The sequence below is a fragment of the Nipponia nippon genome, unplaced genomic scaffold (assembly GCF_047370975.1).
Source record: "Nipponia nippon isolate SJK-2023a ecotype South Korea unplaced genomic scaffold, ASM4737097v1 scaffold_31, whole genome shotgun sequence".
In the NCBI taxonomy this organism is placed as follows: Eukaryota; Metazoa; Chordata; class Aves; order Pelecaniformes; family Threskiornithidae; genus Nipponia; species Nipponia nippon.
This window is the reverse complement of record NW_028262349.1, coordinates 5,364,408-5,383,629: the sequence shown is the minus strand read 5'-3', so window position 1 is coordinate 5,383,629 and position 19,222 is coordinate 5,364,408. Positions and strand designations below refer to the sequence as shown.

General features: G+C 47.3%; 1 protein-coding gene across 4 annotated transcripts; it reads right to left on the bottom strand.

Annotated features, from left to right (window-relative positions):
- Positions 1–910: 910 nt before the first annotated feature.
- On the bottom strand, positions 911–18,996 carry MBD3 (methyl-CpG binding domain protein 3). Of its 4 annotated transcripts, none has more exons than XM_087769026.1 (8): positions 18,926–18,991; positions 13,940–13,996; positions 10,883–11,042; positions 9,122–9,259; positions 6,566–6,656; positions 5,923–6,100; positions 4,476–4,673; positions 911–2,796 (listed from the first exon to the last, which is right to left on the bottom strand). In XM_087769026.1, exons 1-7 carry the CDS (start codon positions 18,979–18,981, stop codon positions 4,481–4,483), a joined length of 873 nt encoding a protein of 290 aa, XP_087625152.1. In that variant the 5' UTR covers positions 18,982–18,991; the 3' UTR covers positions 911–2,796; positions 4,476–4,480. The 4 variants fall into 4 exon arrangements, with proteins under 4 accessions (XP_087625152.1, XP_087625153.1, XP_087625154.1 ...); XM_087769027.1 differs by lacking the exon at positions 18,926–18,991 and adding an exon at positions 18,370–18,509; XM_087769028.1 differs by lacking the exon at positions 13,940–13,996 and having other exon boundaries at positions 18,926–18,996.
- Positions 18,997–19,222: the final 226 nt, after the last annotated feature.

Sequence of the window (19,222 nt, the reverse complement as noted above, 5' to 3'; positions counted from 1 at the left end):
TTAATTACGTTCTTTACTAATCACCTGCTTAACAAGATATACCTCAAGTAACAACTGCTTTCTCCGTCTTGGGGATACATTCAATGCTGGCAGACCGCTATATGCCCATCCGTCACGTCCATGGCAGTAGGCTGCGATAAGACAAACTCATCATCCAGTTATTATTGCAGCAACATGAGGGAGACATCAGGGTCAGTTAAAAGGAATATTTTATTTACTTACCTGTCTCTGTAAGCAGGTAAAGTTATTTAAGTTTCTTTGGATGTGATAGGAGTCCTGGGCCCCTTTTTGGTACTTTGAACAATCAACTCCTCCATATGAATGAAAAACATGAATAAACTTTTTAAAGGACTGAAGGAAAGAGAGTGAGCTGGACAGGGAGAGTAGAGTGGTGAAAACAAAAGAGTTGGCACACAAGTTGTCAGCAATTTAAACTTGATATTCAATGCATCAAAATATTCGTATCAACATCTCAATCATTTAAGTTCCGGTGCTACATATGCTTACAATATATTTAGATTCAAATAAAAGTAAAGACATCACTAGATATTAAACAAGTTTTAAAAAAGAAGTAGTGTCAGGACAAGATTGCGATGGTCAAAAGAACCCCCCTAGTACGGGTTATAGACCGCTAGAGTCGAGATTCAAAGGCCCGTGTCAGCACCTTGCCCGTTAGACGGGACGCCCTGGCAGCCTCTCACTGGGTGAGGACACAAGACGACTCTGCAGCAAGAACGAACTGGCTTTCCACAAGTTTCATTCTGTATTCCCCTCAAGATCCAGTTCCTATCAAGATCCAACTCTCAGCATGGAGCCCACAACAAAAACGCAAGTGCGTCTCCGCTGAAATGACTGGAAGGGGCGTAGCGCAAACACTCCAGGCAGGGGCTTGATGCAGACTAGAAGAATCTCTGCTTTGTGAGAAACATTTAATTCAACACAATGAATTACAAGAGGACAGATTTACAGAATAATAACCGTAACAGACTGTTCAAAAAGGAAAATAATTTTCACTGGCTGCAGTACCAGGTAAGGTTCCCCAAAGCAATACCTGGTAGAGCAGCAGCAAAGTACAATTCAGTCTTCTTGCAGTACTCCAAATGAGCAATATCAAAGATTTTTGTATTTTCAAATCTTTACGAAAAGAGTGAATATAGTATCAATCACTTTGGCATGGGATATTTTTCAAGGAGTTTAAACCTACTCAGATCTCTAAGCTGAACTACTCCCAAAGGCTATTACTTTCCAGGCAATTCCCCTGTCCCTTGCTGTCACTGCTAATCATTCTTACGTGATAAAGGCTCTGGGAGCTACTTTCTTCCCCAAGTTTTGGGATACCGACAACTTGTACAATTGGTTAGTGGCACAATATTTAATCCACCACTTTATACTGTACTCTCAGCTGAGATGTCCACGCAATGGATACCCTAAGACTAAAATAACTTTTACAACCTAACCCACAGAATCTCCAAGCTATAAACTCTCATCTTCCTCCTCTCTCCCTATCCCCCCTCCCCAGTTAAATCCATTTTTAGCCACAAGTTACCCCAATATGCTCACAGATGTACTAGAAGAGACTGAGGAATCAATCAAGGTACCCATGGTGAAGCCAAATACTTATAAACACATTAAGGCAGGTTTCACATCATTTCATTTTTGGACACAAAATGCTGGTCACTTCACTGCACATGCAAATAAGAAAGATTTAATACTTAATAAAAAGCTTTAAATTCCTTTTTAGATATCAATTATAGAAAAATCAACCTTTTTCCTTTCTTGTTTTAAAAGAGGTCAGAACATTACTGCACACGAAAGCAGATGTGTAGACACACCTATTGGAATGGATCCCCTTCCCTCCACACACACAGAGGTCAGGGTTCTTGGCACCAGAAGAGAACGGAGGAAGTTTTCCTCATTGTCAGTCACAAATGAGTCATCCTTCCATTCCGAGTTGAGAAGGTCCTTCTGACCGGACTTAAACCAAAGCAAAATATACCATAGAGTGGGTATATTTATCTTCGAAACTCTGTTCGGCTATGCTTGGACGTACACACAACTCCGTATCAAAAACGCGCACGGTAGTGCATTCAGCGTGGTGCTGGAACTAGCTAAAAAACCGATTGCCATTGACGTAAGACCAATTCCTCGAGTGTAACTTCCCCCTACTAATCGAAACATCAGGTGGAAGAGGCACTGGCAGTTCATCTCTGAGACTACACTTCCAAGACCAATGTGATCTTGCGAGGAAAAGGAAATTCAGTGACCCGAATTGACACATGGAATGACAATCCACAACATAAAATGACCTCCCTACAGTCTGGTACAAACAGGTAGCCTACAGCAGAGTAGCCAAGGAGTGAAACAGCATCTCTCTCACCCGGGTTCAAGAGAAATTTGTTTCTATGGGTCATCGTTAAAGGTACTTTGATAGAAAAGCTTAAAAATGTATTACCTATCACTGACCCACAACAACAACAAAAAAAAAAGGACAGGAAATTTGGTTCCTAGTATTTTCCCTCCCACCATTTTATATTCCTTTATTCCCTCCCACTTTTGCATTCCCGATTACCCTACCCCTTTAGAAAAAGGAGGGGGAGTAGAGTTTGGTCAAGTTCCATCTTCAAAACTACCCAGCAATTACTGAACCATCAGCTTCCCAACGTTTCCTGAAGCGTACATCAAAATGCTCGTAGGTACAGTTGGATTGGTGGTGCAATTTGCTTGGCAGACACTCTTGGCTTTGTTGTGCTGACCCTGCTGATAGGGTTGATACTGGGAATTCTTAGATGGAACTCCCTAGAAGAAAGAGTAAAAGAGACCTGGTAAGTCAGTAAGAACTTTTAATATCTCTATAGCAAGTGAGCCCTTAAAAGAATAAAGCACCATTGAAGCACCATTGCTTTATCTATCTATTTTTTATTTTTTTTTTTAACTTATCTATTTCTTTATGTCCTGTTTTTCACCTTCAGCAGACAGTTTGTTCTGGTTCTTTGCTGTTGCCAGACCTTTGTAGTAGAAAGGAATGCAAGATATTCGCTGTCCAAATAAAGCTACTGTTAGCGATGTGGTAGAACAGGGAAATACAGAGAGCCCAGATATAAGATGGTATCTCCCAAAGGCCAAACAGATTTCATGTTATAATCAACCTTTCGGCTTGAAGGTTTGCTTAACATAAATCACTCTTCCTTCTACCTGAAATACAGCTGCCACGCCCTCCAAAGGGGCTTTTCTTCTGCTATTCATCCTAAAAATTCTTTTTTTTTTTTTTCCCCTTCCACATTCTCGATTCTTGCCTCACAGGCTCTGGAGCCTACATAGCGAAGCACCCGGGGTTATCGGCTATCCTATTTCAATGACAGAACACTAATTGCTTTTCTTAGGCTAAAACTTAAAAACCATCAAAAATGAAAATCAGCGAGTTCTGTTTTCATCTCGCTGCATGAGCTCCACCGACGCGACACACAGCGCTCCTGGCTAGGCTTACATCAAAGGAACACAGCAAGGAAAAACCCTGCTTCGTAGCATGGCGCGCTGGCCCTCTCTAGTGCAACATAAAACATTTAAGGGAAGTCCTCTCGGCCTTATATATCTGCTTTTTTCTGCATTGCTACACAGTAACGACTCATTATTCAGAGCTATTTTGCTTTACAAGACAATTAAAAAAATTCTAGTTGCACCTTTAAAAAGCTCCACTGCAAGTGGAAGTCAGGCATCTACTTGGGAACAAGCAGCAAGCCCTTTGTGATACTTTTAAGGGACGCACAACGTAAAGGCACATTTCTGTGAATCCCGTAGTTATTACCGTTACGCTACCTTAAACTTTTCAGATGTTTCCAGATTTTGAATATATCCGTTCTTCCGTTACTTTGAGTTTATAAATTCCCACCACGTATAAAGTCTTTTAGCAACGTCCTTCTTTGGATGGTCAGGTTGCCTTTTCCTAGCTTTCTACAAATATTATTTTAAAAATTCCACAAATGTGCCCTCTAATAGACCCTGCAAGAAAATGTGTGCTAAAAACGCAAAAGTGAGAGAAAAAGAAGGCAGGCAGGGGGAGAAACTGAGTCCATAAGACAGCATCTGTCCCTTCCGTCCACAGCGTCCTCTCGCCTATCATAGGAAGTAACAAATAAATAAATAGGGGTGAAAAATTGACATCACAAGACAAATAAGTTTTTTAAGAACTGATCCACTTTGAAGACAGAATCCTTCGAGCACTTACGTACGCGTTCTCGTTACACATTCAGCCCATCTGACACAGACAGAAGGCCCAGAACGCTCCGTCACAACGCAAGCTCTCACCAGTCATCACACACATCAAAATATTTGATTTTTTCCTGAAAGCATGGCTCCTACACCTTTAAAAGTGCATCCTAAAAAGCAAAGGTTGGTCAATATATACTACGATTCCTTCTGAAAACATTTCTGCCTTCAGTGAAGTACAGTTTAAGGTGAGAAAGGATGTGTCACATTACCTGCACTATACATTCTCCATCTCCTGGTCATGGTCCTGCTCCTCCTCCTCCTCTTCCTCTTCTCCTTCTTCCTCGCCTCCTTCTTTCTCTGAAGGAGCTTCCCCATCCCTTGCTATCTCCTCCACGTGGGCAAGCATGTCGGCCATCAGGGCTTCTTCCAGCCTCTTCCGCACTTGCTGCACCAGTTCCTCTTGCTTCCTGTCCCAAACCAACCAACACCGACATCAGCCCTCCGAGCTGCCTCTTGCAAGGGAAAGGAATCTTAAATCCCTCATACCCCCGGCTGGGCAGACCAGCATGGCTGCGAAAGAGCCCTCTGTAAGAACGGCACTGTAAAAAAAGTGCCTGGCATTATGCTATAAGCGAAGCTTATGCTTTAAGAAGCTGTCCAATAATTTCTATTACAAGTCCTTCGCATTGATTGTACCGCTTTTAATTCTGGCTGAAGTTTTCCTAATCTAGCAGCTGACTCAGGACTTTTTTTTTTTTTTTTTAATTCCTAGTACTAACATTCATTTAAACAAGAACAAAAATCAGCCTACCCTGCACAGATTTCCAAAAATGAGACTGGAGAAAATTAAGCTTCTGACCATTTCAGTCTTTTTGCTCATTCCCCTTTTGAGCCACAACCTAAAATTTTACAGCTCCTTTTCTGTCACACTAAAGTGAAGAAGTGATCAACGATCTGTGGCTGATGGGACTCCTATTTCATCTCAGCCCCAGGGAATCATAAAGTTATAAACAGACCATTTTTCCTGGTCGTTCATGTATAAATCAAGCACAAAAAAAAGTCATCCTGTATTTCAAAAAGATTTATCAAACAGTCAAAACAATTACTACCTTTAAATGCTGTTAATGAATGCAAAGGAGCATGCTTTCAGCTTAGTGTCTTTGGTGTATTCAGTTCTCTATCAAGTGCTTAAAGCTGATTTTGACCAGTCTTGATTTAGCAATATAATTCATTACTGAAAGCAAGCTATACCTAAATAAATTGCATCGTGTTCGCTCCCACCGCAGCAGTCAGTGCTTTTATTTGCTCCTGTGCTGACACAGAGCAAGGCGAAGAGCATCGAATCGCACTGTTCAGGATTTCTCCAATCCCTTCTTTGCTTAGAGGTGCCTTAACCGAGGTTACTCAAATTCAGACACCTCTTTCAATAAAAGGAGACATACTCTGACATAAAAACAAATACGAACCTGAAACCTCAGAGTAACTGAGCATGGTCAAAATAAAAGTAATGGGGTTTAAGTACACGCCTGCATGAGAGCAGCTTCGTGTAGCAATTTTTTTCTACTCTACTGATAAAGAGGCATTCGAATTAATTCAGCAAGTCATAGTGCTCCATCAGACGTGTAAACTTGCCATTAAAAAAAAAAAAAGGGGGGGGTATTGTTTTACCACAAGAAACCTTGTTCCAAGACAGTAAGTGATATTTCTGGTTAATACCTAATATCTTCATCTGTCACCATAAATGCTTTGCAAAGTGGCTGTGAGGTGTTCAGCCAAACTCCGGGATTCTTCTCTACGGCCGCGGAGAGCTGCCCGGTGATAGGCATAGTGCTCGTGTGCAGAGCGCTAGCTATAGCGGAGAGAAGGGTTTCATCAGTGCAGCCAGGTCCAACCCCTGCAGGTGGGAGGAAAAGCGATAATCAACGTTGCACCAGGCAAAGAACAGCAAATCAGGACAGCAGGCATGATTTCGATTTTAATGGCAAAGCCTGTGCTGTCATTTAAAAAGCTAATACAACGTAAATCTCAGTCCTAAACACTTTAACAGCATCTCTACAACTCTCTCCGAGGTTATTTCAACCTCATTCCGTTACACAACAAAAAAAAAAAAATGGGGAATGGAAGCCGTTTCCGTTCTGCTTCTGGAAAATGAACCAATAAAAAAAAAAGTCAAGCAGCTTTGCTTCAGTATCCTGAGGACGGAGGGCACCGAGGCGCCCGGCCAGAGCACTAACAGCTCTCGCTGAAGCGGGAACGCTCCACAGCGCTGGAGAACAAGGAGGGCAAACACACCACCACCCGACCGCCGCTGATTGCCATCAAAACGCCACCCCTGGAGTGAAGGGCAGACTCTGATTACCTTGTAAACCTTTTGGAAGGTCCATTGTTTTCACCAGCTCCTCTGCAATGTCAAAAGCATTCAGTCCACTTAATTTCTTCTCCCAGAAGAGCTGACATCAAAGAAAGCGTTTATTGGCACAAAGCAGAAATGGAGTTGACAACTACACAAAGCACCTGCTTGCTACCAAAGGAGGGGAGAGCACCGCTGCAGACAATTTTATATTGGATTTACTACGGAAGGGGTCTGCCGGGTCCGACGGCAGGGAACAATCCGCGTTGCCTATCAGTCCCACAACTCTGTCCTGATCTGCTGCCTTGAAAAAAAACAAAAAACAAAACCACTATCTTCCAGGGACTGGTTGCCTAGTGAAAGCTTCTGCACCGCAACAGCAAGGCGAGGCTTGCTGGCTTTCATCGAAGGGCACATCGCGTGGGACAGCCTCTTTTACACTGCTAGTCCTCTCCTGCCGTCTCACACATACCACAGAAGTTTAGGAATGCAAGAATTGTATCCAAGCTCTTCCCAAGGTAAAGCATTATTTTATTCCTCTCTCGCAGTTTCTGATGAGAACAACCATGTCTAGTCCTTCACTGTATTTTGAATCACGGGTTCTCCTCAAGCTTAAGAACACGTGAACGCATGGGTCGGTGGAAAGTCAGATACTATACCTGGCTACACCTTCGACTCAATCTACGTGTGTAAGGATGATCAGCGAATAGCTGGAGTCTTGCAAGAAAGCAATTTTATCTAGATTTTGAGAAACTAAGAATTTAGCCCACACAGTCCACGCGTGCCCCCTTTTCGTGCCTGTCAAAATCTGAGCGCGACTGAACTCCCGTTACTTTTCCAACGGCCAGCTCCCAACAAGGGGAACGAGGACGCTCGCGGCCAAAGCCCATCGGCTGGATCTGCTCTAGCCCGTGACTTTCAAATAGGCAAATTTTAAGCCAGCGCATGCTGGGACTTAGCACCGCTTTCCAATTTTGAAGAAACATCTGCTGAGCAGAGGTTAAAATATACTACAGTCCGGTAAAATATTTTAAAGTTGTAATTTAACAGACTCTTAGATGTATGATGCGGAGAAAGACACAAGAAAGAGCAAGTTTGCCCTATTCTATGCTATAGAATAGAAAATAAAATATACAAACCAATATGCATATACATTATACATACAGTATATACATATTTTTATATATATACATATATACCTAAGAACTTCTAAAGGACCTTCTCCGAAACCAGGCTCCAATGTTGTCATAAAAAGGATAACGTAAGGAAAGCAGAAGCAGAGTCCAGGAAGCTGCTTTACAACGAGCGGTAACGGAGCAGCAGAACTACACAGGCCAGGTTACACCACCTTGGCGTACTGGGGCCGGTCTCCGCTGTCTAAGGGATGGCTCTCACACGCCCATCTGCACTCACAGGCCAATCTACTCCACAGCAGGGACGCAAATCTCTACCCAGCTCGGTGTTTTGCATATCAATGTCATATCTTCAGCATCCTCTCTTATTTTCTTAACTAGCCAAGGGGTTTACAGGAATAGGAACACCACTATGAGCACACATGCTCTACTTCCTTAGGAAACCATGCTAAAACCCCACCAACCTGTTTAAAAATCCAAAACCAAACAAAAACCCACAAAACCAAAACACACCTCCCAACTCCATTTCCAACCGAACCTAACTCACACTTCAGAAAGGTAGTTTTTAAGTTTGCAGAAAAGGTTGCCAATGTGAGAGGTGGGTATTTCTTAATTTTATTGAAATCACTTTCCCTCTTGGATATATTTTGATTCCACCAGACCTGCAACAGTTTAAAACGTACTGATAATTGATACTGATGACAGCACCTGAACAGACTCGTGAAGCTGAACATCAGGTTTCCAAAAGGTATAAAGATGGACTCACTACAGGAAAGGACTCTCAGAATCCCTGGTGCGAGCTCTGCGGAGGCAACAGGCCGTCAGCTCTAGGTAACATCAATGAAATGAAAAATGCCCTCCAAAGGCTGCTTTGAACGGGTACATCTTATTTTACCGGGGCCCAGCTTCAAAGCCGCACTTGTCGTAAGCAGGCTTCTCGCATCCTTTCACTAGATGAAGTTAAGCTGAACGATTTCCTTTAATTTTGGTGTATTCTCTTGTTTGCAGATACACAGTGTGATAAGACAAACACTTTGATTTTGTATTAATGATGACATTCCAAGTGAATTTATGACCTTATTCATACAGGTAGAGTTAACTACTAATGATACATGCATCTGAAGAAAAGGCCCGCGCAGGGGGTACAACCCCTTGCACTACATCACAGACGCCACGTTGTATGCGGTCTGTACAGGAACAGGGATTTCTTGAAAGACAGAATCCTAACTATATATTGGAAACGGGTTTTGATCCGATTTTAAAAGCTGGGAGCACTGTAAGTTATTGTTTCTGAGATATCAGAGACTTCAAATTACCACGGACTATTTGTTCAGCATCACAAAATTAAAGTGGTTTATTTTGGGACCCTCCCAGCAGCAAAACCAGGACTTTCTTCGTTCTGGAGAAGAAGGTACTAAGCTGCAAGCCTTACCTGCCGGGGCTGGTCCACAGCTTTCTGAGGATCACTCTTCACCTTATTGCTGGGATGGTTTGTGATCTTTGTGACAGGTTGTTTGAATATGGAGGCTGTCTGTCTGACAGGCAGTGCCGTGTTCAAATCAGGCTTGCCCTAAAAATTTCAAACAAAAGGAGGGGAAAAGCTCAGAAAAATATTTTCAATTTGCTAAAATGCTACTACAGCCGTAAAGATGTGCAATGGGGAAAAGAAGAGTTCATGGACTTGAAAACTTGTCTCATCTCAAGCTATATGAGTTAGACTGCTAAAAATGCATAACTACGCTCAAATCTTGCCTTAGAGCTATCAGAATTAAATGAAGTTTTCTGCTTTTTCACATTCTACTTAAGATACCAGCGTCCCCTCGTTCTAGTTTACACACATTGGTTTTATCCCAATTTTGATAGAATTTAGGAGTCAGAACACCGAGTTTGCACTTCGACAAGCCACCTGTAGATCACTAAACCAGAAGATTTTGACACCGTATTTGTAATAATAGAAAATTACACAGTGGGATATAGAGACCATTTTGCGAATCCAGAAACCCTTCTAAACCATTCTGTTTACATCCAGTTGTGGATGCCAATAATCAAATCAATACAGCTGGAACCTCGATCACTTTTTTTTTTACCTTCAGTTCTTAACAAAACTCAGTTTTAAAACGGAGCTCATAACAAACAAGTTTTCACTACATGACTGCATTTTATGTCAGTGGAAGCCCAGGCAGAGCGTTCCTCGTTCCCGAGATCCAACACGCAAGCCTTGAAATGGCTGTAGGACGCACTTTGTTCTTGAGGATGCAGACACCGCGTCTGCTTAGCATATTTATTCATGAGATGTAGAAACGATGTATTCAGGACAAATATCATTGCGAATCATCTGTGTGCTAATCCATTTATAAGCCAACGATAACTGTTTGTACGTTTATTGAAAGGTTTGGGCAGAATTTTTCGCCTATGTGTGTCAGCTGCTCGTCTTTGCAGCAAGGCACGTTTCTTTTAAAATACCACTACAGCACCCAGCGCTGTGAGTAAATGTTCCAGTCACTCTGATGATGATAATTCTTGACTGGTTGACATACTTAGAAAATAAGCATTACGCTGTTTTTCGCATTTAATGTTTAGGTGCATAGACATAAGCGTTTAGGTTCTGAAAAAGCTTTTAGCATCCGATTAAGATACTTAAGAATGACTTGAGCCAATCTATCCAGACAGGCAGCGTATCAGTGTCACTGTAACCTTGACTGAACCTTAACAATTAAAATTACCGGGTGCCAAACACAGACTCTTTTATTTTGTTCTACAGATAGGCCTAGCCAGCCTCTTGTCTCTTCAGCTTTTTGCCCAAAACGCATCCCCTCCTTAGATCAATTCCAAAGCCGAGATACCAGCATGGCCTACGGGTAGCTCCAGGGAGCCGCTCGCCGGGGAGGCGATCACGGAGGAGATTTCACGCTCCGGAGAAGTGAAGAGAGAAAGATGCCAGCCCTCTCTCCAGCCCTTCCGTACCGAAGATTTCGCAGTACCGCAATATTCTTCCACTGTACCAGTACCCTGGAAGAACCAGTGAACTGCAGCATTTGTCCAACACCCCATAACAGAGATGTTGTTATCTCATACAACTCCGGTTTCACACATTAATTACAAAACGCTTAATTTTCACGCTATCACAGATATTGTTCCGAGAGGCAGCCTGGCAGACGGAAGGGGGAAAGCTGCCACTGCATCTTCGTCTTACTTTGGCTTGGTTGGAACAGTCATAGCGCATCCTCTGTCTGTTCTTGTTCATTTTATTCATCAACATTTTTCCTGTGCGGAAGTCAAAGGTGCTCAGGTCCATCGAGCTGCCCAGGTAGCGTGCCAGCTGGGGCTTGCTTCGGAACTTTTTACCACTTGGGCTGAAAAAAACACAGAAAAGAAACAAGGAGGGAAATTGAAACGCTCTGGACTTCAATACCGGCGCTTGCTGCAACTCGGGAGAGGCAATTTTTATGTCCTTCGTGAAAAACAACGTGCGCCAAACTTCCAAGAATGAAGCTCACGTTAAACTCTAAGTGGATATTATTGCTTTCATATCAACTCCTTCTCATGATTATTATAGAAGAGACAAATTAAGTGCAGACCATGTTAAAATGTTTTTATACGTAAAGAGGAAGATTCAGAGCAGGTATAAATGAACATAGCATAAGTCACACAACATGGGAGAGATCAGTACAGAGGTTCTTATCACTTGGTTGTCTCAAATAATAAATACCCATTTTCAAGCACAATTTCTTCTCCTGGGAGTCTTATGTTTGACCAGCACCGCAAACATCTCCTCGGACTCCTTTCCCCCGCCCCCAAACAGCACATTCAGCTTTGATTACAAGGCTTTGGTAGCATTCTGAACCCTTAACTTCAGGATTAGACAGGAGCAAGGAGCAAGAACAGAAGTTAACTGCTGACAAGCTGCAAAGCAAAGAATTACAAAGCTTAAGTCATGCAAAGATAAAGGTCAAAACCTTGGAAAACTTTCCATTAACGGCAAAACAGAAGAGAGATTCTTTTAAAACACCTGGTTTCTCATGAAAGACTACAACCTGGCAAGCAGGCACAAACTACTCCAACTCCTTGTTCTTGGTTTGGTTTTTGTTTGTTTGTTTTTTAAAAAATAATCTAACATAACCTTTTGCACTACTACAAAAAGCACTGCTAGGTAAGCTCTTTCATTTTTTATGCATAAAGCAAAAATAAGCCAATGTTTTAGGACCGTGTATAATAAGCCAATGTGTAGAACTACACAGACCACAAGCACGAAGAATTCTTCACGTTCTCATTTAGCATCATAACAAGGCCTCTTTATTCCCTTAATTTCTCTCATCTCTGGTTTTCTGCATCTCACAACTTGCATATTCAATCTCAGTACCCATCTGGTAGAAGCCCACTCCACGTACGTCTATCATACTGAACATGGGTTAGTTGGGTGAAAGGCATTTGAAGACCAAAAATGCCAGTTACCCCTCCACCCCTATTTAACCATTTTCTTCTTTTAAAGAGCGGTTAGTAGTGTTAGAACATTTTTTTTTTTTTTCCAGCCACATTGCATGGAAGCGGGGTGATCTCCTCCCTAGCCTACAAGTACCCTGCACTCTCGATGTGCCAAAGATCTCCTTCAGAAGACGTCGGGTCACATCCCAGTGAGAGCTCACTGGCAGGGTGCCCACTGCACACAGTGGTGCCACCCATGAGTTCAACAATCACAGAATCATCGCAGAATCCTAGAACGGCCTGGGATGGAAGGGACCCTCAAAGCCCACCCAGTCCATCCCCCCTGCCATGGGCAGGGACATCTACAACCAGATCAGGTTGCTCACAGCCCCATCCAGCCTGGCCTTGAGTGTTTCCAAGGATGGGGCATCTCCCACCCAATATCCAACAACTCAATATCCAAGCGTTGAACTGGAGATAACGAGAAGCAGTACCTACATATTCGTCTCTTTTTTTTCTACTGAGGAAAGAAGTGGTATCAATGCAACTTATACCTGCCAGAGACAAATTAATGCCAATGGGGTTCAAATGCTTTCTGAGGACAGTTGGAGCTCTGTGATTAGGGTTACCTTCTGGTATTCCTGAAGCCAGAAACGCAGGCTACTTCTTGCAAGGTTTCTACTTGAAGGCCAAGAATAACTCGAAATAAAGTTGTCACAGGATGAGAGGAAAGAAGTGTTACCAACTCTTTTGGCAGCACAGACCCCGCTCTACCACAGCGGTGGTGTTCACAGTGGTAAGATACTAACAGCCTCTCTGGGGTCCTCTCAAAGGGAAAAAAGCTCCAAGGAAAGTCTCTAATCAACACAATATCTGCTTCCTTGAAGCCTTTATTAGGGGAAGGTCTGGAAAAAACAGCATAAGCGTAGAATTTCTAGTATGGGACAGTGGCAAACCAATTAGTTCAAGTTAGACTGTATGCAAAAAAATAGATTTAAAAAACTAGAAAGAACCAAACTACTAAAAACTCTCCAAAAACTGAGAGACAGGGTTAATCTGAATTATACTAAAACTGAAATCTGAACAAGCCTCCCAAAGGACTTACGACCAAAAGGTTGTGGTCATCTCCCACACAGCATCTGCTTAGGAAGCTCCTGGCCCCGACTGCTCCCGCGCCGCTCGCCCTGCCCTGTACCTGCTCCCCACCACCACCACTGCTCAAGCATCAAAGCATTCATGCAAATGCACAGTTAACCGGGGGGGGAAATAATCCATCTTCAGAGGGCAGGGAGAAGAGGAGGCAACACTTTATCGCTGGTTATGCCTCAGCTGGACCAGTTCACTACGGAGCTGCACGAACACTCAGGCCAGAAGATGACACAGAGAGCAGGAATAAGCAGACAGGAACAAAGACTGGGTCCAGACTCAAATTTGAAACCACTTTTTGCAAATATAAAGGGAGTTATATGCCTCAATGCAGAAAGAGGAATAACCAACTCCAGCAGCTCCAAGGCCAGAGCCATCGCTGCCGTCAGTGAAGCCAAGCAGAGAAACTCCTACTACGTGAAGAATATTACACTGCTTCCTCTTTCAAGATCCGCAGCTCCAATTTACGGTTTAGTGTCTTAGTAATTTTTAAAATAATACATTACAGTGAACTGTGCACTTTGAAGCGCAGCATTACTTCCAGAACAACAGAGCCAGATACACTCAGAGACAGTATTTTAAATGAACATAGCCCATCAGCTTTTTCATTTAGTATGCGTTCTAGTAATTTTACAATGGATCTGAAAAACTGCTAAGTCCACGTACGTCTAAAAAAACCCACCTGAAATGACTCAGAGTCCTGTCTCTTCCTGGAGAAGCTTGGCCCAAAGGAAAAGCACTGAAATGTTCAGAAGAAAAACTTTTATTCTGATTATGTATTGAAAAAGGCAATACCATACCAAGCTTCTCTGGAACAACGGCAGACCGAGGAACAAAGCTACAGCTCAAAGCTGACCGTGAACTTGCTCAGTAAACGCAAACAGAAAGGAAGTGGCTGGTGGGCTCCGGGGCTCCCGGGGTCCCTCCGGCAGGAGCACGCTTGGTGGGACACAGCCATTGAGGGCACCTACAGACACCTGAGAGGGTCAAAGGGGAAAGACAGAGGGAAAAAAAAAAGAAAGAGGCAGCCAAAAAACCATAAAACTTGAGCAGCGGGACTGCTTGCTGCACGTCACAAGGCACAGAAACAGTAAACCAGCATTTATGAATTCTGAACGTCGCTAAAATGCTTGCGTGCCCTTTAAATGTCACAAAAGATGAAATTTATCTCCTTCCACTCCAGAGCAAAAGCTTTGCTCTGCACTCCTGGTTTTGATATACAAAGACTTTGAAGAGACCCAGGAGAGAGACATCTTGGTACAAAGCTGCAAAAACCAACCTCTTCTAAACAACACTGCCGGCGCTGACACTGTGAGCACGCTGCACTTGGCTGCTGAATTAAGGTCCTTCACACTTCACCGTGTTACGAAAAGCGAGGCAACTGCAAAGTTGCAAACGATTTTACATGCTCGTCCATCAAAAGCTCCAACGCATTATCTGCTCGCGCAGCCTGCCTCGGCGCTAACAAAACGAACCCGAGGGGGACGGAGGGGTGCTATGGCCAAACCCAAGCCACCCTCGTCTGTTGTTCACGGACTTTTTGGGCGCGGATTAAGCCGAATGCGTAGCAGTCTATTGAAGGGCCGGGGGCTGCCAGGTGCCCGCTGCTCTCCATGTGCAGCTCACCCTTTGTTTCCTGCCTTATATTCTTAAGGAGAGATCAACTGCAAGCCCAGGCCCTCTCCCCTCCTCCCTCATTACACAAGTCTCCTCCCCTCCGCTCTCCCCATTTAGCCTAAGCAGGAGCCGCACAACTTGGAAAGCAAGGGACAAAAGACAAAAAAAACCCAAACCCGATCAAACCCAGGCATCGCCTGCCTTTTAAAGAAATGGAGACAGGAATCAACTAGGTAAAAAGGGTGATCCATAGCCTATGCCCAAAGCCTCGTTTCCTCAGTGGGGGGTGACGGGTATAAAGCAAAATGGGTATAATGCAAAATGTTTTTCCTTCTCCATTTCAGTCGTGGTCCCTCCCGCGCAGCACTGGGGAGTCACAGCCCACCCCAGCCGCCCTCCGCCGCACTTCCCTCTGCTCCACGCAAAGGCCGGCGCCGGGGGCCCTCCGGGTGCTGTCTGCCCCCGACACCGCTTCCTAGGGAGAGACGCGTACCTGGGACACCGCGCACGCTGCCGCTGTTAGCCCCCCTCTCTCCCAGCATCTTCACGTTATCCCTGGCTGCAGCATCCGCGCCGAGTCCTGCCTCGGTGGTCCCACACGCCAACAGCTCGGTTGTCCCGGGACAGGCTAGCACAGCCATACTCACAGCTTTCACCAGCGCACATAAAAAGCACCGGTGTGAACCAGCGGGACCAGGTGACTCCTCCGGCTGCCATAACCCACCCCACGTCTCCACACATCCATGCAGCAGCATCTCCCTATGATAAAGCATCTCCCTCCACAAACGGGCGCCCTCGGCTCTGCACGGAGCAGCCTTGGGGGATCGAGCTGTCCCTTGCCACCGCAGCTGTCGCAAGCAATATTTACGTTTATTAGGAAGCTCCGCACCACCGCCAGCAGCAGCGTGTAAGAGATGCTCCCTGCCCCGCAGGGCAACGGGGTTGTCTTTGTTCAGTAACTTGGGCTCCGCCAACAACAACAACAAAAAAACACCCAAAAAACCCCCCACACCACCAAAACCCTCCCCAAAAACCAAAAAACCAACTTTGATACACGCAATACACACAAAATCTCTCCAATTTCCAGAAGCACCCCACCCCTAAGCAAGAACCGGAGCAGCAGTCCCGTAACATAGGAATGAGCCCAAATATAACCAGCCACTTTTATAGGGCTCATCTCAAGCATCGTAGGAGCTGCCCTGGGGGAGCTGCGGGTAAAACCGAACAACCGAGCAAGAGCCAAGTACGGTCTCAGTAAAAGCATTCTCCTCTGCAATTTTTTTGGAGGCAAAAAAAACCCAGCATACAGACCAAAATGTACTTGGGGGGGTGTTAAAAACATTTTTTTCAACTTTTTACATAGGTGCTGCATAGGTAAGAAATTCACAACAAAATAAGCTTCACCCGAGAAATCGGTTAAGTTTTCCAGAGCAGCGATGTCAACAACTCCTTGAAGCAGAGACGAGCAGCGATCCCAACCTTCTCAGACACTCGGTCATCAAACCTTCAGCAGAAAAATACTATGAAGAAAAGCCGCACAAAGCAGCACTGAATTCTCCTTCCCCCAGGTGAGAACACCGAGTTTGAAGAGAGCCTTTGTAGCCAAAACTCAGAAGACAACCCGCCACTTTCACAAAATCCCCGATACGCTTCCCTCCCTGAAATCCTGCATCCCTGCACCTTTCCTGCTCGCTCCGGATTTGGCCCGCAAGCCCCACCACATCAGCCAGAAACCCTCTTGGGTTTCCCAACTCTTAAACCACAGGCAGACCAGAGAATGCACTCCGGTTAAAAAATTTCTGCAAGATCAACAGCTGGTGAGCACAAGGTCCTAAAAGCCTGCCCAGGGACTTATACCTCGAGGAGGGTTTAATTTCCAGCCAGCAACCGGCTCGCACAGACTCACATCTCGCGGGCTGAACGTACTCGGCACGACCCATTTATCTTGTCGCCCAAAGCAGAATTCATATTCCACAGAAGCCTTCGTGCAGAAAGCACGCGCTGGTAGCGCGCAGGGTTCCGAAAGGAAACCTCCACGTGGAAAGCGCGGTGGCCCCAAACAACGGTTCAGAAAGGCAGGAACTGCCACCCCGCCGCTGGCCACCTTGGCTCTGCGTTAATTCTCAAGGCTGGTGACCGCGCACGAGAGCGCTCGTTTCCAAACCACGCATGCAATTTTCCACAAACACTTACTGCATCTGTGCATTCAGCGTAGCCGGACAAAAAAATCATCCAGGTAAACAACAGGTAGAAATAGCAGAGGTATTAATAAATTGGCACACGCGTATTTTCCACTCTGAGGTAAAGCAAAATGCAACAGTAACCAAAAATTAGTGCAGCAGGGTCCTGTTATACCTTTGATCTCTGTCCAAACTGATAGAAGATCCATTACAACTTGGGAATAAAAATATGCTACTTATCCTCTCTCCCTCTCTTTTATAAGTTCAGCTCTGAGACCACAACTTCACAAATAAAATAAGTTCTCGGGAAAACCAGGGATCTTCCAAGCTTTCAGCTGCACCTCCTCCGGCTGCGGCCGGTGGTCTGCTCCTCTCCGGCAGACTCCAGGCTGCGGCGGTGGAGCCGGCACTTCCAGCTTCACGCTCTCGAGGATGATAGCTGCTGGTTCGGTCGCCACCCAGCACGGCCGCGCTTTCCTCAGAACCATAATCTGATTTTAAAAAATTAAACCTAACGCGCGCAGAAGTTGATCGCGTACATTTCGCCGACTAGAAAGGCCAGATAAGGACACCTGGATAACTTTGGCTACGCTCTTCCAGCTCCCGATGGACCTAAGTTTCACACATCAGCTCGCGGGTGCGCTGAGGCTGCCTCTTATGGGTGCGGGAAGGATCCATATGGCCCACCTACAGCCATACGAGCCATACGTTGATATTAATAGAAATCCTTCAGGCAGAGCAAGCAGCTCCCCGGCCATACGCTTCCCCCAGCAGCAACGCTGGCAGGGTAACGCACCCCCAGCCCTGCCCCTGGGCTCTCACCTACAGCAACAGCCCTCACCCCAGGCAGGCAAATGCTTCTTTCTGCACCCTACCCCAAATCCCCGCGTATACAGAAAAAGCAGCGGAGAGAAGGCGGGCAACCGCTCTCGCCGACACCCTGCCTGCTTCGCAAACACCTTCTTTATTTGACGTTAAAAAAACCAAAACAAACAACCGTGTTTGCTAGGCAGGAGCCGCTCTGAAGGGACGAGCGGGGCTCCCGAGAGGCCGCTGACAGAGCCCCCGCCAGACCCCGACGGTACCTATAGGCGCTCGCGCTGCCCGCTACCTATAGCCCCGCCAGCCCCCGCGCCGCGCCCACCTGTAGCGACGGACAGGCCCGCCGCCCTCCCCGCCGCCCCGGCCCGACCTCCCACCGGCCGCCCCCGCCCCGGCTCCCCGCCGCCGCCGCCGGGAAGCGCGGCCCGACACCCCCCCCCCCCCGCCCCCGGGCCCGAGGCGGAGGCGCCGCGGCCCCGCCGGGCGCTCCCACCTCTTCCGCTCCATGGCGGCCCGGCCCGGCCCGGCCCGCGGCCGCTCCCTCCTGGCTCCGGCCGCCGCCGCCGCCGGCTCTTCCCGGCCGCCGCGCTCTCCTCCCGCCGCCGGCTGTTCCGCGCTCCGGCCGCTCCCGCCGCCCCCCCGCCGGCTCCCACCCCCTCACCCCCGCCCCGGGAGGCGGCGCTGGGGCCGCGGCTCGTCCCGGTCCCGGTCCCGGTCCCGCCCGCCGCCCTCCCCGAGCGCGGCCTCCGCCGCCGCGGGCGCCCGCCGGGCCCTGGCGCCGCTCCGCGCTCGGCCGCGGCCCTCCCGCCTCCTCCACGCCGAAGGCGGCCGCTCGGCTCCAACCCGCCCCCGCGGTTCCGCTCCCGCCCCTGCCACCGCGCCGCCTCCCGCCGCGCCTGGATCCCTCCGCCCGCGCACGCCGCGGGGATATAGTCCCTCCCCGCCGCCCGCCGCCCCCCGCTCGGCGGGAAGCCGGCCCCGCAGCCCCCCGCCCCGCTCCCCCGGAGCCAGCCGCCCCCCGCCCCCCCCGCGCCCCGGACCGGCCTTACCCCAGCGCCGGGCGCCGCGGCCCCCCCCGGTGTCCCGGCAGCGCCGCTTTGGGCATCTTCCCCCGCTCCCGCCCCGGCCGGACTGGCGGCCCGACCCCCGCCCCGCCCGATCGCGCCCCCTGCAGCCCCGGACCTGCGCGGCAGCACCGAGCACCGCCCGCCCCCCCCCCCCCGCCCGCGCACCGGGGGCACCGGACGCCACGGGGCTGGAGACGGGGACGCGGGGCACGGAGGGGCCCCCCGGGCAGGCGGCCCCACAGAGGGGCCCCCGGGCAGGCGGCCCCCCGGGCAGGTGGC

Coding starts and splice junctions, on each gene's coding strand:
- MBD3 (XM_087769026.1), bottom strand. CDS start 18,981: ATGCCCAAAGCGGCGCTGCCGGGACACCGGGGGGGGCCGCGGCGCCCG. Junction 13,997..18,925: donor CCGCGGCGCCCGGCGCTGGG/GTAAGGCCGGTC, acceptor TGAACATTTCAG/TGCTTTTCCTTTGGGCCAAG. Junction 6,101..6,565: donor CCTTCCAAAAGGTTTACAAG/GTAATCAGAGTC, acceptor TCCCACCTGCAG/GGGTTGGACCTGGCTGCACT.